Raw genomic sequence first — 23,016 nt, forward strand, 5'->3', positions numbered from 1 at the left:
CGGTCCGACGCCGTCACATCATCGCCTGCCCGTCAGTCTTGGTCGCCTGCCCGCCCTTCTACCAGGAGCCGTTGGCCCATTGCACAGTTATGAGAGGTTGGCAGTTGGCAGTTGGCGCCTGGTCCAACGAACAGGCCAAAACACAAACATCATTACATGGGTGCCTGTGGCACCACCCAGCAGCCCCCCCCCCCCCCCCCACACACACACACACCGGCCACTGCGGTGACACGACACCATCCCACAATCCCATAATCCCAACGCTCGGATACTGTATGCCGTGCCAGCACCGTGCTGACAAGTGACAACTGTGCAAGCCGGATACTCCTGCCTCGCCAACTGCTGGATCATCACGGATGCCAGACATGGGCACATGGCAACACCAGCGCGGCACCCCCCATACATCCAGAACCCCGCCCCCATCACGGCGCCCCCCGCAAAAGCTAGCTAGCTGCCACGTATCGACGGCGAGCACGCGCGCCGTGCCTCCAGGTTCCACCCAGCCACAGCCAAAGGAAGCGCTGGGAGGGCTGCGGTTGCTGCGCGGAGCCGGGCGTGAAGCGGCTGCGACAGTGCGACTGTTGCTTGCACGCGTGGTCAGGCGTGCCATAGCCCTGGCCTAGTGGCTAAAACGATCCGCCGAAGCCATGCGGCGGAATGCTGGTGCCAACAATCAGCTGCGGAGTGCGAAGGAACGCAAGCAAGAGGGTTGAATGGATTGGTGTCGAAGGCATATTACAGGGGGAGAAGAGAAGTACGAGATAAGCCTGCACCGTGCCATCGAGCTACATTGTGCAACTCTCTCAAAGACATGGGCCCTCCTGCTCATCTGCCCGTGTCATACGGTAGTTGCTAACCACGGAGCAAGCGCTGTACCCAACAACAACAACAACAACCGGCAAGCTAATAAATACCCGGGGGGCAAGCTAATAAATACCCGGGGGTTCTGCGTGAGGAGCAACGGGGCCCACGACGCGCTGTCACAATCTAATCCGGAACCCGGATCCTAGACAGCCGCCCGCCTTACGTCGTATCACGTCATCAGGGGTCAGCTTTAACAACTATGGGCTAGAATTTCTTCTAATTCAAGCTATGCAGAATTTGCTTTGCTATGCAGTTGCCCCAATCGAGGCCTACAAGTGCTAGGGTCAACAATACCCACAACCACATCACCACCTGCCACAAGACCACCGCTTCGAGTGCGACACACTCTTCGTACCCTCGTGATGAATAGAAAAGTTCTCCAAAGATGGGCCACACCCTACTCCGGCAAGACAACAATTGGAGCTTCTCCCTAGCGAGGCCACCCATTTCGAGGTCGGCAGTGCACACAGTACAAAGAATTAATAGGGCGATGCGGCTCGTCCAATCAACTGCCACTCCCGCCTGCTTCTTCTATGTTTGTTTAGTTTGATCCGGATTTCAGCAGCAGCTCACACACAAGACAACATCGAGTCCCCCCTGGCACAAGAACGACATAGCAAGCAACGGGTGGTCGGGTCCATCCACTGCAGCTACATCTGCATGCCATTTACCACTCCAGCAACGTCATAAGGGCCCGGAGGCCTCTAATTGCAACCGCTCCTGGCCCTGAAAACATGTCCGATAGTACCGTAGTATGATAGTGTATGATATCTAACTCCTGCTTAATGACGTACTTGCCTGCCGTCTCTGCTAATGCCAACCCGCGGGTGTGTGCAATTTCGTTGTTAAGCCGCCTGCTTTTGCTGTGTATGTATGCCAAAACGCATACCAAGTGCGGTGCACGTGCATGTTGAGACACACACAAACACACACAGACACACACAGACCTTCGTGACTTCCCCAGCATAGCCTCTGGGTCACAACACAACACGCAACGCACACCAACCCTTACACTCAACGAGGCACACATGGCAACACACGAGCTCTTCTCTCACCGTGACACGGATGGCGGACACCCGCCGTCACAGTGTCAAAGCCGCTTCCCCATCACAGCAGCCAGGCCCTTTCTGGCATACTTCGTACATTGTAGTCTCCGTTTAGCAGTTGTCGATGCGACCATCGCAGTCGTTGTCGAGCCCATCCCGGCACAGCGCGCCCGTCTCCTTCTTCACGCTCGCGCGGCACAGCCGCACATAGGCTGCGCCGCCGGCCGCGTCGATGCGGTTGACGCGCACCACCAGGCCTGGTGACTGCGTGTCGGCGGGCAGGGAGCTGCCAGGCTTGGGCCACACGCCGCCGGCGTCCAGGGTGGACAGCAGCACCGAGTGCGGGCAGGTCTGGCTGGCCTCGTACGAGTGCACCTGGACCTGCGGGAGTGAAGTGGGAGTGGGAGTGAGCACACGTGCGTGCACCGTTCAGCGTGTTTGATTATGTGTGTGGTGGGGGGGATGGGGTTGGGGTGGGGAGGGGTTGATTGCTTGCCAGTGCGGCATTGGGTATGGATGGGGAGTGTGACAGGCACGGGCTGCAATGGTGTGGGCACGCGCGTGCGGCGCACGTGGACGTGACAGGCCGGCAGATGCTGCGTGCTAGCTCACCTTGTTGCGGTAGGGGGGCTGCAAGCCGGCGTCCATGTTGGTGTCTGTGGCGCGGCGGAAGGACACCACGATCTGGTCGTAGCCCGTCCAGCCGTTGGCGCCGAACGTCCAGGAGGCCGGCAGGACACGCAGCCCCGACACGGGCGCGTCCGCCAGGCCTCGCAGCATGAAGGATTTCCACACGCCTATGGGAATGACGAGAATGGGAATCAGAAAACCGTGAGTGGAACGCAAGGCGAACAAACAAACATGAAGACCGCAGGCGTGTGAGTAGGGCGAGAAGGGCGGGGCGAGATGGCAACTGGGTTCCAGGGCACGCCACCCTCCCCCAAGCGCACCCACACTCACCGACGGGGAGGTCGTCGTCGCGCAGCTCGGCCTGCGGTGTGGTCCAGCCCAGAGCCATGGAGGAGGGCGCGCTGTAGTGGGTGGGCATGGAAGTGCCAGAGCCCATGGGACAGGAGCCGTCGCCGTACTCGGCCAGCTGGCCGTTGGAGTCATAGCCCTGCGGGTGGATGTTTAGATGGGTAGGTCGTTTCAAGTCGGTAGCATGGGGCTGGCAAGCTGGGTCGAAGAGTGAAATCAGCCGCCGTGACGCCGCCCTCCTCCCACCTGCCGCCTCCTCCCACCTCCTCCCTCCCTCCCTCTCACCCCCGGCCTCGCCCTCACTCTCACCTGCGCGTGCATGAGCCCCAGGTTGTGGCCCAGCTCGTGCACCAGCGCGTACTGGTCCACCCAGGTCGTGCCCGGCAGCCACACGCGGTTCTGCTCCATGGCGTTCCAACACACCGAGGTGCCGAAGCCGCTCATGCCGGTGCTCGCTGGCATCCAGTACATGCGGTAGTCGTAGTCAGCCACAGGCACGCGCAGCCGCTGTGAGTTTTTGGGTTAGGAAGAGCACAAGGGGAAGGGGTTGCGTGCTTGTGCGTGAGCGTGTGTGTGGGAGGGGGGCGGCTGGGAGGAGGTACGTGGACGCAGCACCAACCCCTCACAAAACGGACGCCCCTCCCAACCAGCAGCACCCTCCCGCCCAACCTGCCTCCCAGCCGCACTCACGTTGATCATGAAGCTGTCGGCCGCCTCAGCCCAGCCCTTGAGCGTGTCAGTGTCGGTCGGGCCGGAGGCGCGCCAGCCCACACCGTTGGTGTTGGTGCCGCTGCAGCCCACCACGGCGCGACTCGACACGATCCGGATCTGGTCGGCGGGAATGGACAGCTGGCCGAAGGAAGCCGCCGCGAAGTAGGCGGGCAGTGTGTCCGTCACCGCGCTCTGTGTGGAGTTTTTTTTGGGGGTTGCGGTTTTGGGGGAGGGGGAAAGCAGCGGTGAGGGCAGCATTGAAGGGAAGGCACCGTTGACAAGAGGTACGAGGGCACGGGATATGAGCACGGCACGCGCCACGCGTCTCTCACTCACCGTGATGGCATCCAGCGGCGTCTGGTTGGCGTTGCCGCACAGCTCCATCGCCACCGCCAGAAGCGACATGGTGCGGGAGGGGGGCGGGCTGGGCGGCTGGGCGGGCCACACGGAGGAGCCGTCAGTGTTGTCGGCCTCAGCCGACTTGGTGCCGTCCTTGGGTGAGGGTGAGGGGCGGGGCGAAGGCTTGGGCGAGGGCCGCGGCGAGGGGGAGGGGGAGGGAGAGGGGGACGGAGATGGAGATGGCGAGGGGGAGGCCCTAGGCGACGGCTTGGGGGAGGCGCGCGGGCGCGGCGATGGCGAGGGGTCTGGGGTGTCGTTTGACGGAGAAGGGTCGTTGCCATCGCTGTTGCCATCGAAGATGTTATCGATGCTACCCCAGCCCCAAATGTCCGCACTGTTGTCGGGCGAGGGCGAGCGTTTAGGTGCAGGAGTCCGTCGGGGTGAGGGCGAGGGTGAAGGTGAAGGCGAGGGATCCTCCACTGTGTTTAGTAGATTTACATCGATTGATGTCGCGCGAACGGTGAAGGGAACGATGGACCGGAAGCAGGTTCCGGTCACAGTCACCGAGTCACCTGCAACAATAATATTGGAGCAAACTGTTACTGCTAAAGATATATCGCAAGCAGTAGCAAAAAGACTGGCCCTAAGACGCTGGTGGAACTGACAGCGCTCTGGAACTGACAGCCCCGCGACAGCTTCCCCACGAACGCGCCGCGCGTCCGCTGGCCTTCCCCGCCTGCCAGCTTTGGCACGCGGCAAGAAATCTTGACGAATTTAAGTCCTACACGCTCATATCGGTGCTGTTCGTGGGGTTAGGTTGACCGGCGCCAGTCCGGCGCCAGACCAAGCCTTCGGACATCTGCCCGCACCTACCCACGCTGAGCGAGCGGACGCCGTCCGGCAGGCTGGCCCAAGCCAGAGCCCACAAGCGACTGTTCTGCAGCCGAAGCCTAGGGGTCCCAGATGGACCGGCGCCGCTTGTCTCCATCGTGCCTGCAAGCGCGTGGCATCCGTAAGAAGCTGATCGAGTGCGCGCGAAGTGCAGCGCGAGTGACCGCCGAGCCATGCCGACCGGGCTTATTGCGCTCCAACGTCAGCCACGTACCTTGTAATGTGCATGCGTAGCCACCAACGAGCTCCTGCGACTGCAAGAGACGCCGCGACTCATGTCCGGCGGCCCTTAGGTGCTGCGCGACCTCCGAAGTGCTCGACGACGCGGTACATGCGATTGAGATGAGCACCAAGACCACATTCGCAATCGCGAACGCTCGTGGAGGGCGGCGAGGCGTAGCCCTTGAGGCCATGGTAGTTGTGGGGTGACCGGTGGCGTGCCGGCTGCTATGGTTTCTGCAGGTCGCGGCCAACGCGTGAAGTATTATACGGATCAATGAATTTACAGTACTTCTAGGGAGTTGTGGGTCTCCCGAATATCGAGGGCGAGCGCCTTCAGCGAGGAACCGATGGCTTTGTTTCACTGTTCGTGTATGTCCGGGCCCCTAAGGGTGTGGCAGGTATTTATACTGCATGGTGTTAAGTAGCTACTAAGTATGCAAGCGCGGCAGCTGCCCGAACAAGGCCTCGGAAACTGGTCTGTACAGCAGCGAGGGCTACTGGTGCGGTGGCTTCCGCGCGAGGCTCCAAACCTGGTTGATTGAGGTAGCCAGTTTTACTACTCAACACATCATATACACAATACTGAATAATATAGAGCCACTCGACCAAGGCATGTAGCGGAGACTTGTACCTCAGGTGTCGGGCGCTCACGAACATCTTGTGTCAGATGTCTGCCTGAGTGACACGGACTGTGCGCCCGCACCACGGTCAAGAAGGATCCGAGTACCTTCAACATGTCGCTGAAACAAGCCGCTGATCCTTATAAATTACGCTCAACCTGTGAAAGCCTAGCCTGTTGGCACTGTCTGCTACTGAGGGCTACTGCTGCCGGTATGGGCAACCCCTTTGAGCAGCCTTCCCGCGGCTGCTCACCTTGCATACGTCGCGTAGATACCCAGTAAGATACGCATGCTCAGTCGCCTCGTACGCGTGGTAGCGTTTGATTTCCATGCGCTCGTTGAGTGGCGTGCAGGGGAGGTGACAAAGACGCAGTTACCGTAGCTTTAGGTGAAAAACTTCAGGGTCGTGTACGAAGTGTACACTTTCGCAGGCCGCAGGACGGAGACCGGCAGGCAGACCCGGCAACCATCCTGGTGTCCGAGTGCAGGACAGGACAAGGACACGTTCAGGGGAGCCCCGCACGGGAAGCCCTCCGGACACGATAACTCCTCCCTCACTCTTGCTCTCACTCTTGCTCTCACTAAGCTTCTCACGATGCGGAGCGCAGCCTCTTCAGATCTTTAATTATGTTTCCCCGCCTCGTGCCCTTTCCAGCCTCGCCTCCCTGCTCCCCGCGCAGTCGCGTACCCGTCGCGCACCGGCTGCTGACAGCCCCGTCCCCTGTTTGGGCTGTCTAGAAGGGAAGGAGTGCGCGCATGGCCATTAAAGCGAGAGTGGGCGATGCACGATGGACACAGCGCACAACTGGACTCCAGGACTGCACCGCTTGTGCCCATTGGTAGCTCGGCACAGGTTGGGCACCAACACCTTGCCCACCTACTTTATCTTCTCGACACTTCGCATGCTCACGAGCACTGCACACTACACGCCCCCCTTCTCACCCCCGCATTCAAGTTGTCAAGCTTGTGGTGCCGCCTGGTAACCCCACGCTGCCAGGCCGCGTCGTGTTATTGACGTGCGTTGCGGAACTAATGCGTACGTAGACCAGTCGTGGAATGAAACATGCCCCACTTCAGCCCCGGTGGCAGCCCTGGAGCAAAGCATGGTTGGCGCGTGACGCTCCTTTCGCCCCGCTCTCCCCCGCGCTCCTCCCAACCCCCAACACGTCCGGATGCACACCGGCAAAGCAGTGCCCCCAAGGCAATGGCAAGGCACGGCAAGGCGAGTCCAGACACCCCACAACGCCGTGGGCTCCAGAATGAAGACCCCCACCGCACCACCGCCGCTGTCACCACCCTTGCGCCTGCTGCTCCAACCTCACTCCGGCAGCCACGCGCGCCTCTCCTGCCCCAACACAGGGCCCCGCTTCCCCTGCTGCAGTCACCTCACACCCCAGGATGCTCCCACAGCCTGCTCCCACAGCCTGCTCCTACAGCCTGCTCCTGCAGCCCGCTCCTGCAGCCCGCTCCTTGGGCCACATCCTACCGCGGCCTGCGCCTGCTGCAGCCACAGCCTCTCCCTACTCCTGCAGGTTGCGCACCACCGCCTCTGTGAAGCGCAGCAGGGTGCCGGAGCCGCCCACGTCCGGCGTCAGGGCGGCCTCGTCGCCGTCCGTGTACACCTGGTGGCGGGTGGGGGGCGTGGTGTCAGGGTTGCTATTATCAAAGGTTGCAGGGTTAGTTTGCAGGATCAGTAAAAAGGAGCGCACCGGTACATACTTTACGCGACCGCGGGGTGGGGCTGCCTATAACCCGGGGGCGATGCTTTCATGAACCTTTCCTCCCTCCCTCCCTCCCTCCCTCCCTCCCTCCCTCCCTCCCTCCCTCCCTCCCTCCCTCCCTCCCTCCCTCCCTCCCTGCCTGCCTGCCTGCCTCCCTCCCTCCCTCCCTCCCTCCCTCCCTCCCTGCCTGCCTCCCTCGCCCACCTTGAGCACGGCCGCCTCCAGCCTGTCCGCGAAGCCCGCCAGCTTGAGGTGCCGCAGTAGCATGGCCGTGGACAGAAGCGTGGCGGTGGGGTTGGCCACACCCGCACCCGCCAGGTCCTTGGCCACGTGCCGGGCGCCCTGGGGGGGGGGGACACATGATCGCGTGTGAGTATGTGTGTGCGTATGTGTGTGTGTAGTTGTGTCGTTGTGTATGTGTGTAGGTTACAACTGGTACCGCACACGGAAACGAAAGTCAGGTCGACGGTGTATCACGAGCGTGCACTGCAGGTGGGGCGGTCCCGGCCGTTGCAGCATGCCGTTTTGCACGCCGCGCACCCACTCGCAAACACGTGCAGGGACACGAACACGCACCTGCTCAAACACCGCCACGCCGTCTCCGATGTTTCCTCCCGGCACCACTCCGAAGCCGCCGCACAGCCCCGCCACGACGTTCGACACCAGGTTGCCGTACAGGTTGGGCGTCACCATCACGTCGAACTGGTGAGGCCTGAAAGGGGGTGTGTGTGAGTGTGGGAGGTGTTAGTGTGGGAGGAGGTGTGGGAGGGAGGTGGGATATTGGTGTGGCGCCAGCGACGCGTGAGATGTGAGGTATTGGTGTGGCGCCAATCAACTGGCAGTGGGTGTGCGTGTGGTGGATACCACGCCCAAGTGCGGGTGCGCGCTTGCGAAACTGCTGCTCGTCGAGCATGTTGGGCCGCGCTTGGATTGGGCAGATGGAGCCGTGCTGCGGTTACAAGTGAGTGGCTCCGCATGGCTGACCGCGATTAGTGCGCACTCACTTGTTGACGAGCTGCATGCAGGTGTTGTCCACGATCACCTCCTCGTACTTGATGTTGGGGAAGTTGCGAGCCACCTCGCGGCAGGCCTGTGTGTGCGTGTGTGACGTGTGTAACGCGTGTGTGACGCGCGCGTGTGTGACGTGCGTATAACAATGTCAGGAAGGCAAGCGCACGTGCGTCATGTGTGTGCGTCATGTGTGCGCGGGAGTGTGTCAGAAGGCCCCTCGTAGCAACCCCAAACCGTCACCACCACTAATGACGCTCTCGCTTAACATTAACATGAGTCAACCCCCCCCCCACCCACCTTGAGGAACATGCCATCACCCAGCTTCATGATGTTGGCCTTGTGGATGGCCGACACCTGATGAGTGTAAGAGAGCGTCAGGAAAGCACTCAGGAAAGGAAGTAAGTATGTGTGTGTTACAACATAACATTGAGAGGAAAGCTGCCAAAGCGCCGTGTGCATGTATGGTGCAATGGATGCGACACATGAGGAGCAGGAGCAGGGTGAGCGAATTCGTGTCGTGCCGACCCTCCGCCTCCACTGTCAACTACCCCACCAGAAAACCAACCCCCCGGATAAGCAACGGTTGCTACTACACACTTGCCGCTACAGCTTTAAAACTGCTGCTGCTGCTGCTGTGCTCCTGCTATTACTGCTCGCACCTTCTTGCGGTGGTTGAGGTAGGCGAACTCGAAGGCGTACTGCGCCGTACGCAACGACTTCTCGTACGTGATGACCTTGAGGCTCTCAACCACCCCCTCAACCACCTCGTGCTCTGTTCGGTTGGGTATGATTGTGAGGTTGGGGCAGCAGCAGTTGGCTGGTGGTTGGGTACGGCTGGATGCAGACGGGTCAGCGGCGATGAGAACTGCGCACCCTGCCACACAAGTCATTCGCTTGCAACCAAACACCAATAATTAATCTGCTCCTTCCTGGAAGTGCCGCACACACGCCACCACCCCACGCGTCGCATCACAAAAGCCCGACACAAACCCGGCACGAACCCCACACACGTCCCCACTCACCCAGTCCCGAGTACTCTCCCTCCGTGTTCTCACGGATCACCACGATGTCCAGGTTGTTGTAGCGCGTGGGCAGGCCGGGGATGGAGAAGCCGTGAACCACCTGCGTCAGCACACCGCGGTGGGGAGTGGGGAGCAGACCTTCAGGGGTGGAGCGGGCAGCGCTGTTGCGGCTGTGGACATGTGACCCTGCCCGTCACCCGTTATGGCAAGGCACTATTATGCGCCCAGCTGCCCGCCCGCTGCCCGCCCGCCGCCTGCCCCCTCTCAAGCTTCCCACTTGGTGGTTAAAACCGGACCCCTCCTCTACCGTGTCCGTTGCATTGGGTTTGGCATTGACTGTACCCTCGACCCCGCTCTTCCCCCTCCCACCCCCCCACCGCCGTACACCGTACACACAAACACGCACGCACGTTGACGTGCAGGTCCAGGTCCTTCCGCAGCTGCACGTTGAGCGACTGCGTGTTTGTGTTCTCCTTGTTGAGGGGCGTGAACAGCGTGCCCTGAAGGGTGGGGGGTGGCGGGAAGGGGAATTGCCAAACATGACAACTGTTAGTTAACGGGGGCTAGCGATGGCGGGGGTTGTGGTGTTGTGTGCCGAGCCCTGCTCATGCCCTCCATCCTCGCACAGGCTGCCCGTACGGTCCTCTTGTTGCCTCCCTTCCCCCCGCTGCGTCTCTAGTTCCTTACTGGTGTTGGAATGGTGAAAAACAACCCCCGACATGCACACACATGACATACACACACGCATACCTTGAGGCACACTCCGTTGCGGCGGATGGAGTCCAGGACCTCCTTGGGCACCGAGGTGCGCGGCACGGAGCCGGCGGCAGTCTCCTCACTGCCAGACAGGTAGTCGAACCTGCACGTGTACCGTATTCACAAGTGGCTGTTGTGTGGCACGTGTGTACGGCGTGGGTGAGGAGCAGCAGGCCGCGCGGCGCTATGATACACGAGGACTTGTGCGGACGAGGTACGCCACGTGCCCTTCCTTCTATGAGTGTGACGAGACCACGCCTTCCGCCGCGACCGCCCTCCAACACCTCCACGCTTCCTGTCCTGCTCCTGGGGCCGTCCCCCCTCTACCCTCTAATGGTTCTGAGCGGGCCTGTGTATTATCATCACTGTCATCCAGCCATGCTTGGACACCCTGCCCTGCCCTGCCCTGCCCTGCCCTGCCCTGCCCTGCCCTCCCCTGCCCCCCGTGCCCCAGCCTCACCGTTCCCAAGTGATGGGCGCTTGCATGGCTGCCACCACATCCACAACCGCCTTCGTCACCTCCGGACCAATGCCGTCACCGGGGATCAGCGTCACCTAGGGCGGCGCAGATTTGGTGTGGGGAGGGTGTGTGTAGGGTTTGGGGGGGGGTTGCGTAGGTGTGTCATCGTCGGTTGCTAGGATGCCAGGATGAGGCGGGAGGCATGGCGGCGCAAGGAGCCCGCCGGCCAGCCACGCGCCTTTGACGGGGCGTGCGGCCAGGCGCTCAGCTGCTTGTGTGACAACAGACGAAGTCTGACCCTGAAGCGGGGCTAGAGTCCGGCCGCCCTGGTGGCAGAGGATGCGGAGGCCGTGGACCGAGTGTAAAAACCCGCCTCCCTGCCTGACCCCCGGCTACAACCGGGCTCACACCACAAAGCCCACCGAGCGGCACCCTGACTTACGATTTGGCTGCGAGCATCACCCGGCAGAGGCAGGTACGCGCTGCCAGTCCCAAAGGCGCGGGCCTGCGCAGCATCCGAAAGCGCGGTCACGTTTGACGTCCCGGCGAAGATTGTTGTGACAGTGCCATCGACGACCAGACAGTGTGTGGTCACCCATGAATGTTACTTCAACCCAAGATGCTTACTGCGAGTCCCTCGCCCCCGGCAACGGCAGCGCGGGCGAGAAGCCCCAGACCTAGTCGAGACAACATCTTCGTTATACTGTAAGTATCTATAAAAATACAATAGACAACTCCATCAAACACACCGTCGTTATGTACAAATGCGCCCTTGACGCTTCCCCTTCCTGCATGCCGCTGCACCGCGGTAATTGCACAACGGCAATGATCGCTACCGTTTGTATACAAGCAAGCACATGTAATTCATTCATACTCATTCTTTATCATGCATGCGCTCACCCTGGCACCAAGTAGTTCATGGAAACAACTGCGACCCGCGAGCGCTCGGTGCTGCGGAGCTGAGCACGGCAGCCTCCCCAGCGCCCAATCAGTAGGTCATTGCGCCCTGTCAGCCAGTCACCAGGGGCCACGGACTGTCGCCGGTGCGGGCAGCGCTGGCGCGCGGCGAGGACACACGCTGGTGTCGTCGGCTCTTCGCGGCCCCAAGCACGCCAACGGAGGGCCGGAGCCGTTTGGGACTGGCGCGGGGCTGCTGAGGGTGAGCACTTTCAAAGGCGCATGCGGCAGGGCGCATGATGTCAGGCTATGCTCCTTGCGGAGGGGTGGAGGATTAGACCTAGTATCGGGCATTCCCCCAACTTCGTACGCCCTTCTTCCCTTCTGACCATCTTATATTACTACCCACTCGCAGTGGCAGCGCGAGGCTGCGGCGCTGCTGGCTGATGAACTCCGAGTGGAGCGGGAGAAGGAATGGAAGCGGCTGCGACACAAGCTGCTGTCCCTGCCGCCAGGCCAGTCGCTGACACGAACACTTCAGCAACAGCAACAGCAACAGCAGCAGCATTTGCTGCAAGAGCAGAGGCAGCAGCAGGGGCAGGGGCGCGAGCCGCACCTGGGTCAGGCGGCACGGCAGCAGCAAGGGCAAGGGCTAGGACAGGGGCAGCAGGAGCAAGCTGGAGCGGCGACGGCGCTGGATGAGGCGACGGTGCAGGGCATTGAGCGCAGCCGGATGAAGGTGTGTTTTTGGCACGGCACGTCCGCACGTGTGTGTGGAGCTGTGCGGCGCTACTTGCTGTGTAACTTCTCGTTGGAGAACCTTGACGTTACCAAATGCTGGAATACGTAGGACGGCCCATGCTTAATGCCGACTCTGGACCAACGCGCACACAGACACACACACACACACACACACACACACACACACACACACACACACACACACACACACACACACACACACACACACACACACACACACACACAAACACTCTCCTTTCATCCCATCAAATGATGCATCTCACCGTGCACACACGACGCACACAGATCCGCTTCCGCAAGTTCTGGGACCTCATGCACGAGCGCGACCGGCCCTGGCACTACGGCGCCGTACTGCACCTGTGTACGGCACTGCCGCCGTACAGCTGTGAGCGTTACGCCGCCGTCACGGCGGGCACCATGCAGCGCATCCTGGCGCGGCGGGCCAAGGTGCGGCGGCGGCCGTAGGGCATCCAGGGGTTGTCAAGGCGAGCCAGTAGCCGAGCGGCCGACAAGAGGAGGGAGCAAAGCTTGATCCCTGCCGTTGTTCTCGCCGTTGAGAGCTGAGCGCTGCACATGTGACAGGCGGAGCGAGGCGTCCGGGAGCAGCGGGAGCTGGCGAGGTCCCTTCGGCGGCGCATGGCGGCGGCTAGCCTACACGTAAGTGTGCGCGCGGTCGAGGGCGCCTCTGCGGCACGTGCTGGGGGCGGCATTCCACTCTAGGCGGGGAACCACCGCTGCGCGCCTGCGGGCGTGCTGCGAGCGGCGTAGCAGCGGCGGCCCTGCTGGCGGCCGTAGCTAGCCGTCTCCCGCATGGGGGATTTTTTGTACGTCCCCCTGCCACTCCGCGCAAAGCCCGCGAATATGACCATGACCATTCACATGGGACCCCCCATCCGACCAGGAGATGGGCAGTTGAGCGTTTACCGTGGCCATGGCAGCGCACTGCTTGCTTGCGCACTCCTGAACATGCACGCTGTCAAACCCTTTCCCTGTTGCTTCTCGTACCGCAGATGAGCCGCACCGGCCAACCCATATCGGACGAGTGGATGGCGCAGCTGTGGCGGCTGGCGGCGCAGCTGGCCACCGGCGGCGGCAACGCGGCGGCGGCGCTGCGGCAGCTGCAGGGCGCGGCGTGGTCGCCTTTCCGGGTGCGTAGCTGCGGACCTGCGCTAACCTGAGCCCTGGCGGCTGCTACTCTGCTTTATATCCGATGATGCTAATAGTCCAAGCCACGGTCATGACCAGTCGCGGCCTCACGTGCCCTCTAAACGTTCGGGCCTGCAGGATCAGGACTACGTGGACCACGTGGAGAAGCTGCTGCCCCTGCTCGAGGTGAGGGCGATGGGATGAGGCACACGCCGATGGCGGCACTTAACAACTGGCCTCGCAAAACTGTGATGCGCTCTAGCGTTATGCGCCTCCATCCCGCATGCCTGGTGCATAACATGCGGCGCGCGGGTGCGGCATGCTTGCTGTTTGCGTTCCACCGTCCGCAGGAGACGGAGGAGGTGGGGCATGTGGCTCAGCGGCACATGCTGCCGGCACTGCAGCGGCTGCGGGTGAGCACGTACCTCGTCGTCCGTACAGCCCCAGGGTCACTTTTCGCAGTCTCCATGCAATCCGCAAACCCTCTATTCATCTCTTTCACCACAGTTCCTTTCAATCGCCTAGTTCCCTAGTGCACACGATACCGGATGAGCCGCGCAGCGCTCACCACCCCTCTGAAACACCCGCGCACCGCCTGCTGCTGTCCCCACTCCTCACCCGCCCAGCCCCCCCCCCCAACCTCATGCCCCCTCCAACTCTCCAAAATATGCCCGCACCCGCCCGCTTCCACGCATCCATGCACCTGCCTGGCAGGCTGAGACGTCGCAGCTCCAGGGCGCCATGGCGGCTCGGGCTCTGGCTCGGGACCAGGTGCTGTCGGCCCTACAGGCCCTGTACGAGCGCCGGCGGGAGCCAGGTAAACATGCGGTTCCAACCCGACAATTTGAATGAGGCTGCCACGCGTCCCACATGCATATGCGGTTGTCGTCGCGAGCCTGCCGTTGTCCTGGCCCACTCTCATTTGGCGCACCCCCGCCATGCATGCAGGCTCGGCCGCGGACCCGGACTCCTGGCCGCCGCTGACGGCGGATGAGGCGGTGGAGTGGCGCTACCCGCCCGTGCAGTACTGGGGGCGACCGGAGGAGCTGCGGCAGCAGGCGGGCTGGCAGCGGCAGGGGCAGGGGCCGGGCGGCCGCGGCGCGGGGGAGGGCTGGGCCGCCGGGCACGAGGAGGCCGAAGGCCACATAGGGGAAGGGAATGATGATGAGGAGGAATATGAAGAGGAGGAGGGGCAGTGGGCGGAATTTGGAGGCCTGGAGTTTGGCAGCTTGGGAGCCGAGAGGGGTCGGGGCGGAGGCCGCACGTCGTCCGAGGTAGCATGGGCGCAACCCAGAGCAGCTGGAGCTGGGCCATCCAAGCACATAATACCCGGGCTCTTTGATTGACAATTCACTGACTGTGTGCCGTGAGGGGAGGAAGGGCTGAGGAGGCCTGCAGGCTGCGAGGAGTGTGGCCGGGTTGCCGGGTTGGTGCGCGTGTGGAATGCGATGCTCGGCATCAGCCTTTCGCAACAATTTTCCGGTGCTTGTGATGTAACTTGACTGCTAATTACGCATGGGCCTATTCAGGGCTAATGAAGCGAGTTTAGGTTGAGCTGGACAGTTGGGGTTGATATGGCCACAACGAGCGGCCGGTGCAGCCTGGCATGGAGTGAGGTGGCCTACTCGCTGCGAGTATCTTCCATTCTTTCACGGCAAGTCCATCATGCATATTTTATTTGCGAAAGGCCGCAGCCGCCGCGAAGGAAACCCTGGTGACACTCAATTGGGCCCAGCACTGCAAATTGATGATATATTTGTGCCTTTGAACATGCAGGCATATATGCGGCAGCCGGAAGTCGCCTGTCAAGGTGTGTTGACCGCAATTCTAGCCCCGAGAGCCCGCATTTCAAGCGGAGTACATGTATGATGGCATATATTGATGGTATTAATGCATTCAACAAAACATGCTGACGTTCCAGTCCGCTTTGCGCGTTGACAGGTCGGCCACGAACCGCGTGCGTGGACCGCCGTCGCTGCGGGCTCGGGCTGGGCGCCGCCCGTGCTTGGTCTTACCGGGCCTCGGCGCCCGGAGCTGGCCTGTGCCTCCAACTCGAATGCCTCGAGCAGCAGTAACAATAGCAGCAGCAGAAGCCGCGGCGGCCGGGGCGGGGCCGTGCCGGAAGGCGGCCCAGATGCGCCAGTGTCGGGAGATGCATCCTGGCCAGCTCCCACCACGCACCCACAGCACCAGCAGCCGGGCCACACCGCCGCCGGCTGGCCGGGTCCCAAGCAAGCCTCGGCCGAGGCAGCAGCGCTGGATGGTCGGGGCCAAGGGCCAGGCCAAGCGCAGCGTCACAGGCCGACTGCTGCTGGCGCTGCTGCCGCCCCCCCGCCACGCTGGACGCACAACCAGGGCGGCAGCAGAAGCGGCAGCAGCAGTCAGCGCGGTGGCGCCGGCGGCAACAGCACGCACAACGGCGACAACGCCAGCGCCCCCGGCTCCGCGCCCTCAGCTCCCGGCAACAGCAGCACCAGCACCAGCAGCGGCGCAGCCAGCCCCCGCCCCACGCTTGATTACACGCTCGAATCGCCACTGCTGCCGCCCCTGGAGCCGCAACAGCAGCAGCCTCCGCTAACGGCAACAGGCCCGTCAGGGCCCGCGTCAGGCACGGGCACAGGCCCGGCACGCGCGGTGCTGTTGGGCGCGCCGCCGCCTGCGCGCTCCAGCGCTCGGGCTCAGGCGGCGTTGACTCTGCAGATCGAGGAGTGTCGGGACTGGACGGCCGTGGAAGCGCTCTATCGCTCCATCCGCGTATCAGCAGCGGGCGGCGCCGCCGGAGATGCCGGTGGAGGAGGCGCAGACGCGGAGCTGCCGCTGGCGGCAGGCCCTGGCGCCGTGGGCGTAGGAGCGGTTGGTGGCAGTGGTGGCGCCGGCGGCGGCGGCGGTGTGCTGAGTGCGCCGCAGCTGGTGTTCATGCTGAGGCACACAGCCAAGCTGCCGCCGGTGCGGTCCTTCACCAAGTGGGAGGACAGCAGGTGGGCTGGGGGGGGTGTTGTAGACACCAGCCCAAACTAGGCCGAACCCAATGCAAAGGAGCGAGGGGAAGGGGTGGGGCAGGGGGAGGGAGAGAGAGTGGGGTTCACGAAGACCAAAGCCCGAGGCTTGCTGGTAGGGCGTTGCCGGGGCACTGGCTGGCGCAACGCAAGCGCAGGCGTGCGCACTACCACCACGCGAAACGCGGTTGTGTGCACACCTGTGCCTCGACCTCCGATCTGTCATCACGCGCACCGACATCCTCGCAGCCGACACTGAAGCCTGCATGGCGTGTCCCTATGCCACCGGTATCAGTCTAAAACACTTGTGACACAACCTACCCGCGTGACAGCACTTCCCATACTTGCAAACGTAAATGAACACAGGCTGCAGCGCTTCGTGTCCGAGTTGGCCGCCGATCTGGCGTCGCAGCTGCTGGGGGCGCAGCAGCAGCTGGCAGCGGAGGCGGAGGCGGCGCGGGCGCGGGGGCTGCCGGAGCAGGACGCGTGGCAGTGGCGGCAGAGCGGCGCGGCGCAGCAGCTGGCGGCGCTGCGGCTGGGGCATGGCGAGCTGTGTGCGGTGCTGTGGGCGCTGGGGAAGCTGGAGTGCCACCCGGGGCAGGTGAGGCGTGTGGGTTTGTGCGCGTGTATGGGTGTGGGTGCCTGGGTGGGTGGGTGGGTGGGTTTGGGTGCCTGGGTGGGTGGGTGAGCTATGGATGGGTGCTTTCTTTCGTGGAATCGTTACCAGGTCCAAGCTCACGAAGATTGGAGGGGCTGTCGCATCATATCCAATCAGTGCGTGCACGCACGACATGGCACCAACCAACGCATAACACCTGACATCGGCCATGTGTCCTACCTCTGCTACGTTTCCAGGAGGTCATGGAGGTACTGCTGGGCGCGCTGCAGCCGCTGCTGCCCGGCTGCGGCCCCACCGGCCTGTCACAGGCGCTGTGGGCGCTGGCGCGACTGGGCCACCCGCCCCCGCCCGCCTTCCTGTCCACCCTCAACGCCGCCTTCACACTGGCGCTGCTGCGGACCGAGGAGTGGTGGGCGGCGGAGCACGCACAGCACGTGCCGCAGGCGCACAGCGAGTCAAACGAGTCAACGCAACATCAGCAGTCAACGCAACAGCAACAGCAACAGCAGCAGCAGCAGCGGGCCGTGGCTCCGGGGGGAAAGAAGCCCTCGCCTCGGGGGCGCGGGGCGGCGCTGCCGCCGATGCGGCTGCCGCCGAGCGGGCGTGTCAACCCGCAGCACGTGAGCAACGTACTGTGGGCGGGGGTGGTGCTGGGGCTGGAGCTGCCTGGCCAGCTGGTGGCGGCGGCCCTGGGGCTCATGGAGCGGCGCGTGGAGGTGAGGCGGGCGCGGGGAGGGGAGGGGAGGGGAGGGGAGGGGAGGGGAGGGGAGGGGAGGGGAGGGGAGGGGAGGGGAGGGGAGGGGATTGGAGGGGAGGGGAGGGGAGGGGAGGGGAGGGGAGGGGAGGGGAGGGAAGCGGAGAGGTCCAGTCAATAACCCGGTGGTGTTGGCTACACGGTGACCACCCGCCACCCACCGTGTGCCGCGCCCGCAGGAGGCCTCGCCGCAGTCCCTGGCGCTGACGGCCTGGGCGGCGGCGCAGCTGCCCTCGCCGCCGCCCAGCAGTTGGTGGTGGCGGATGGAGGACGCGGCCCTGGCCAAGAGGAGGTCGCTGGCGCCGCAGGTGGGCGGATGCCGCTGATGCCGGGCTGGTCGTACTACTGGGCTGGTCGTGCTCGGGCTGGGCCTAGGCTGGGCCGGATGCTGCCGGGCTGGGCTGCCGAGCGGTGTGTTGTTGGGCTGGCGGATGATGCCTGAGGGTCACAGGCTGACTTGCCGTGTGTGGCGCACACACACACACACACACACACACAAACACATGCACACACAAACACACGCTCATGCTCACGCTCACGCTCACGCCCTCACTGCAGGACGTGTCGCACCTGGTGTGGTCCATGGCTCGCTCCGGCCACCGCCCGCCGCGTAGCTGGCTGCACGGCATGTGTGTAGACGCGCACGCGGCGCTGCCCGGCTTCAGGCCGCAGGTGCGAGCGTGTAGGCCGTGTGGGGCATGTGAGCGTGCGGGGCGTGGGCGTGTGGGGTGTGGCCGTGTGCGGGTGTGGCAGTGTGTGGATGTGGGTGTGGGCTTGGGCGTGTAGGAATGGCTGGAGTGGCTGGAGTTTTGAACGCTTGGAATCTGGACATTTACCGTACTGACGCCGCCGGGAACTCCTGCCCTGCCAACCCCGCCGCCGCCACGCCTGCAGGAGCTGACGAACCTGCTGTGGGGCCTGGTGGTGTGTGGATACAAGCCGTCCGCGGGCTGGACTGCCGCCGCCGTCACCGCCGCACAGGCCAAGCTCAGCAGCTACAAGGTGTGCGGGGGCGCACACGGGCTGCACTCGGTGCCAGCACTTGGCTCCGACTTGGTATACACCGTATAGGGAATATGCTTTGGGGTCACTTGGGAAGCGCAAACGACTGCCCACTTCTGCTTGGGGCTTGGGCTTGGGCACACAACCCCCCTCCCCAAAAATAACACCAAACCGCCCCCTGCACACAGGCGTTCGAGCTGGCTGTGCTGCTGTGGAGCCTGGCCTGTCTGGAGGCCGGCCCGCTGCTGCCGCGCACCTTCGCGCCCGAGCTGTTCTTCCACTCCTACCCAAAGCTGGCATTCTTCTCGCCGCAGGTGCGTGTGTGGTGTTGCCACCGTGTGAGTTTAGCAAACGGAGCAGCAGGATATCCTTAGGCTCCTCAGCTCGCCTGCCATCTTCCCCGTGTCCTCTCCTCTCGTCTCCCTCACCCCAACCCAAAGCCCCTTATACCTTTCCCCTTCGATTTAGTTTGGGCTGGTATCTACAATCCCCCGTCCCTGCTCCCTACTCCCCCTCCCACCTGCTCCCCTTGCTCCTCTCCCTGCCCCCCCTCCCCCAGGACTGCTCCAACACGCTGTGGGCGCTGGCGCGGCTGGGGCTGCGGCCGCCCGAGTCGTGGATGGCCGTGTTCGTGGAGGAGTCGTTCACGCAGCTGCCGCGCTTCACCTCCCAGCACATGGCCAACACCGTGTGGGCCTTCGCCAAGCTGGGACGCAAGCCGCCGGAGCCGTGGATGGACAGGTGGGCGCGGGCGGGGCGCGGGGGGGCTAGCCGTTCATGTGAAGAACGGAGTGACCAAGTGCCGACGTGGGGGGCATTCGGGCAGTTTGGCGGGCGTGGTTGGGTGCTGCAGCTGCGGGAGAGGGAAAGCGAAAGGGACTGTGACGTGCGTGTTTGCGCGCATGTCTTTGTGTTTGTCTCCGCGTGTCACATAACCGGCATGCAAAGCAGGCGATGCGCGGCGGCCCTGATGAAGTTTGCCCGTAAGGGCAGTACAGTTGCGAGCGGCCTTGCCGGCCGCGCTGAGGCAGCAATCATTCCAATGGATCCTTCTGAGCCGCGCGCCTCAACTGCATACCCACGCACGCATAGCACACACGCACCAACCGCTGACGTTGCCCTGTAATGCATGCATGCATGTCGCACTGCGCTCCACTGCACTGCACTGCACTGGTAAACTCGTCCACCAGTTCTCCACAAGTCCGCCCCCAACCCCACACACTGCTCGGTTTGTCCTCGTCATTCCCAACCCAAGCCTCCCTTCTCCAACCCCACACGCTGCGCCCCCAATACACACATATATACACACACACACACACACACACACACACACACACACACACACACACACACACACACACACACACACACACGCACCCGCACCCGCACCCGCACCCGCAGGTTCTTCCTGGAGTCCCGGCCGCTGCTGCTGCCTCGCTTCAAGGCCTCCGAGCTCGCGGCCACACTCCTGGCCTTTGGCATTGCGCGCCTGCAGCCGCCGCGGCAGTGGCTCAACCAGGTGTGCGGAGCCGCGGAGTGCTCACATGGACCGCTTCCAGTTTCAGAAGCAGCTTGCTTTTAACTTGCCGCCGTTCTCAGCTTGCATCTGCATCTGTAATGTTTTGCGTACCTCGGTGTCATCCCCGCATCTGCTGCGTATGTCCTCAGGCGCTGGTGGCAGCCTATTCCAAGATGGATGTGTGCAAGTGAGCGGAGGGCGGCGCTTGGGGGGGGGGGGGACCGGGGGGCAGGGACACGTGCGGGCTGCATGGGGGCCTCATCGGGCCCCACAGGCGCACGCTCTCGGCGCCACCTTGCACCATGGCGGCGCGCTGTAGCCGCTGCCTGGCCCCTCCTTCAATCACACATACATTCTCACTCTCCCTCACACACATGTGATACGTACACATACACGCACACACACACTCTCTCCAACGCTCACACACAAACACCCACAGGGGTCAGGAGCTCGCCAACATCCTGTGGGGCCTGTCCCGCATCCGCTTCCGGCCGCGGCAGCGCTGGCTGGATGCTGCCACCTCGGCAGCGACACGGCTGGCGGAGCAGGTGCGGCCGAGCCGTGTCGGCGCCTCCTCGCCATTGTTGTTTGTGTGTGTAGGGAACGTGGGCTGCGCTGCAACTTATGCAGTACTGCTACTAATACTGCATCTATCTAAAGCTGCGCAATTGTATTGTAACATGTTTTGATTCTTGATGGTTCTTGTTCCTCCAGGGCGGGCTCGCGTATTGGGACCTGGTGACGCTGGAGAGGGCGTACGGCACCTTTGGAGCGCTGCTGCCGCCGCCGGTGGTGGCGGCGCTACAGGCGGCGCGGGCGGCGGTGGAGGCGGAGGCGCAGGCGGCACAGGGCGGCACCGGTGTTGGTTGGGCCGGAGAGGGTGCTGGGGCGGCTCCGCTGGGCGGTGGGCTGGGGCCGCGGCAAGGGCAGGGGCAAGGGCGGCAGGGGCGGCAGGGCAGGGATGCGGAGGCGGCCGGGCCGGCGGCGGATGAAGTGGAGGAAGTGGTGGAGGAGCGGGCGCACGAGGCAGAGGAGGCGGAGGAGGTGGAGCAGCCGGCGCGGCAGCAGCAGGAACCGCCACGGCTTGGGCGGCAGCAGGGGCGCGGGCAGGCGGTGGCGGCGCAGGCCGCGGCGGGGCCGGGGGCGGGGCCGGCACTGGAGGACGCGGCGGAGGACGTGTTTGGCGGCTCGCGCACGCTGGCACTGGGGCGCCGCAGCGCGCTGGGCCAGCGGCGGCGGCAGCAGCAACAGCAGCAGCGGGGTCTGGGGCTGGGGCTGGGGCTGGGGGCGGAGCGGCCGGGCCACCAGCTCACAGCGGCCGGCGCGTACGTGGACGCGGCGGCGCAGTCGGATGACGAGTCAGGTGCCGAGGGGGCCACGGAAGTGTCGCCGGAGTTGCGAGAGGCTGTGCTGGAAGCGCCTGCCGGGCCAGAGCTGCCGCGGGCGCCTGCCGCCGCCATGGCGGCGACGCCGCCGCCGCCGCCGCCGCGCTCCCAGCCGGAGCCCAAGAGCATGCTAGAGGAGGTTTCGGGAGCGGGTGCAGGGCCCGACATGGCGGCTGCCGGTGCGACCGCAGCCGCAACGGCGGCGGCGGAAAAGGCCGCCGCGCAGGCGAAGTTATCAGCGAAGGAGCGGCGGCGCGACAAGCGGCGTCAGGACCGACTGGAGGCCAAGCAGCCGCCGCCGCAGCTGCAGCAGGAGCAGTCTGAGCCGGATTCGCCAGCGCCGCCGAAGCGGCGGAGAGGCAAAGCGCAGGGCGCGGCAGTGGGCGGTGACGCGGCGGCGCCGGCGGCAGCAGCAGTGCCGGCACAGGTGCCGGCAGAGTCTGCGGCACCGGCAGCCGGCGCGAGTGCGGCGTTGCCGGCGGCGAGCGGGGGCGTTGCCGACTCCCGGCAGCGGGCAACGCGCGAGGCGGTGCCGACTGCCGCTCCTGCCGCCGCTCCCGTCGCGGCGGCTGCGGCCACCACAGCGCCAGGTGACAGTGCTGGTACCCCAGGGCCTGCGGGCAGTGGCAGGTTCAACCGCGGCGACGCGGCCGGTGCCAGCCCTGCAGCTGTTGCTGCGAGCGGCGCTGTGTCCGCAGGTCCGCAGGTGTCGCCTGCTGCGGCAGGCACGTCTGCTGCTCCTGCAGCAGCACCTGCAACAACAGCAGTAGCGGAGGAGGTGCCCCGGGCAGCGTCGAAGGCTTCTGAAGAGCAGCAGGAACAGCAGCAGCAGCAGCAGGACCGGGAGAAAGCGGTGAAGGCGGCAGCTGTCAAGGCGGCGGCACGCAAGGCGGCCAGGAGGCGGGCGGTGCTTGGCGGCGGAGCTGTGGGGGACACGGCGTCGGAGGCGGGGGGCGGAGTGCCACAGTAGGGTTCGGCAGCTCGGCACGCGGACGTGAGGAGCATGGTTGGGTTGGTTGAGGTGCTTGCGTTTTGGCAATGGCCGTGCTGTAGACTAGACACAGTGAACGCGGGACGTAGTGGGTGTAGTCGGTAAAATACATAGCTCAAGCCATACAACCGAGGCATACAACCAGTGGTGTTGTCTGATTCTTTGGTAGGAATGCCTGGACAGACATGAACGCATGATGCTGGCGGGGGGACTCTACTCCCCTGCGGGGCGAAGCACGAGCGCGCAGGACTTCACCCGACTGGCCGACTTGAGGTCACTTGAAGCTTGACGGGTGGCGCAATTG

The 23,016-nt window shown here is 63.9% G+C and overlaps 4 protein-coding genes across 4 annotated transcripts; 2 read left to right on the top strand and 2 right to left on the bottom strand.

Moving 5' to 3' along the window:
* Window positions 1-723: 723 nt before the first annotated feature.
* On the bottom strand, window positions 724-5,611 carry CHLRE_17g728750v5 (uncharacterized protein). Its single transcript, XM_001697228.2, has 8 exons — window positions 5,044-5,611; window positions 4,812-4,931; window positions 3,936-4,510; window positions 3,579-3,791; window positions 3,198-3,395; window positions 2,871-3,027; window positions 2,523-2,707; window positions 724-2,291 (listed from the first exon to the last, which is right to left on the bottom strand). Exons 2-8 carry the CDS (start codon window positions 4,924-4,926, stop codon window positions 2,022-2,024), a joined length of 1,713 nt encoding a protein of 570 aa, XP_001697280.2. The 5' UTR covers window positions 4,927-4,931; window positions 5,044-5,611; the 3' UTR covers window positions 724-2,021.
* Window positions 5,612-6,420: 809 nt separating this feature from the next.
* On the bottom strand, window positions 6,421-11,381 carry CHLRE_17g728800v5 (uncharacterized protein). The gene is made up of 12 exons (XM_001697229.2): window positions 11,269-11,381; window positions 11,084-11,146; window positions 10,642-10,736; window positions 10,176-10,284; window positions 9,836-9,925; window positions 9,426-9,525; window positions 9,063-9,175; window positions 8,701-8,757; window positions 8,397-8,482; window positions 7,969-8,104; window positions 7,597-7,734; window positions 6,421-7,293 (listed from the first exon to the last, which is right to left on the bottom strand). The coding sequence occupies exons 1-12, from the start codon at window positions 11,332-11,334 to the stop codon at window positions 7,192-7,194; spliced, it is 1,155 nt and encodes a 384-aa protein (XP_001697281.1). The 5' UTR covers window positions 11,335-11,381; the 3' UTR covers window positions 6,421-7,191.
* A 100-nt stretch (window positions 11,382-11,481) lies between these two features.
* Window positions 11,482-14,903, top strand: CHLRE_17g728850v5 (uncharacterized protein). The gene is made up of 9 exons (XM_043072390.1): window positions 11,482-11,800; window positions 11,954-12,277; window positions 12,586-12,747; window positions 12,883-12,957; window positions 13,311-13,448; window positions 13,585-13,632; window positions 13,797-13,859; window positions 14,161-14,263; window positions 14,395-14,903. Exons 1-9 carry the CDS (start codon window positions 11,528-11,530, stop codon window positions 14,790-14,792), a joined length of 1,584 nt encoding a protein of 527 aa, XP_042914849.1. The 5' UTR covers window positions 11,482-11,527; the 3' UTR covers window positions 14,793-14,903.
* Window positions 14,904-14,951: 48 nt separating this feature from the next.
* CHLRE_17g728864v5 (uncharacterized protein) lies at window positions 14,952-23,003 on the top strand. The gene is made up of 14 exons (XM_043072391.1): window positions 14,952-15,100; window positions 15,223-15,256; window positions 15,388-16,424; window positions 16,809-17,043; window positions 17,298-17,777; window positions 17,995-18,123; window positions 18,374-18,487; window positions 18,710-18,817; window positions 19,006-19,131; window positions 19,377-19,558; window positions 20,219-20,336; window positions 20,486-20,523; window positions 20,776-20,884; window positions 21,051-23,003. Exons 1-14 carry the CDS (start codon window positions 15,021-15,023, stop codon window positions 22,689-22,691), a joined length of 4,431 nt encoding a protein of 1,476 aa, XP_042914850.1. The 5' UTR covers window positions 14,952-15,020; the 3' UTR covers window positions 22,692-23,003.
* The last annotated feature ends 13 nt before the right edge of the window (window positions 23,004-23,016 follow it).

This window comes from Chlamydomonas reinhardtii, chromosome 17 (genome assembly GCF_000002595.2).
Source record: "Chlamydomonas reinhardtii strain CC-503 cw92 mt+ chromosome 17, whole genome shotgun sequence".
In the NCBI taxonomy this organism is placed as follows: domain Eukaryota; kingdom Viridiplantae; phylum Chlorophyta; class Chlorophyceae; order Chlamydomonadales; family Chlamydomonadaceae; genus Chlamydomonas; species Chlamydomonas reinhardtii.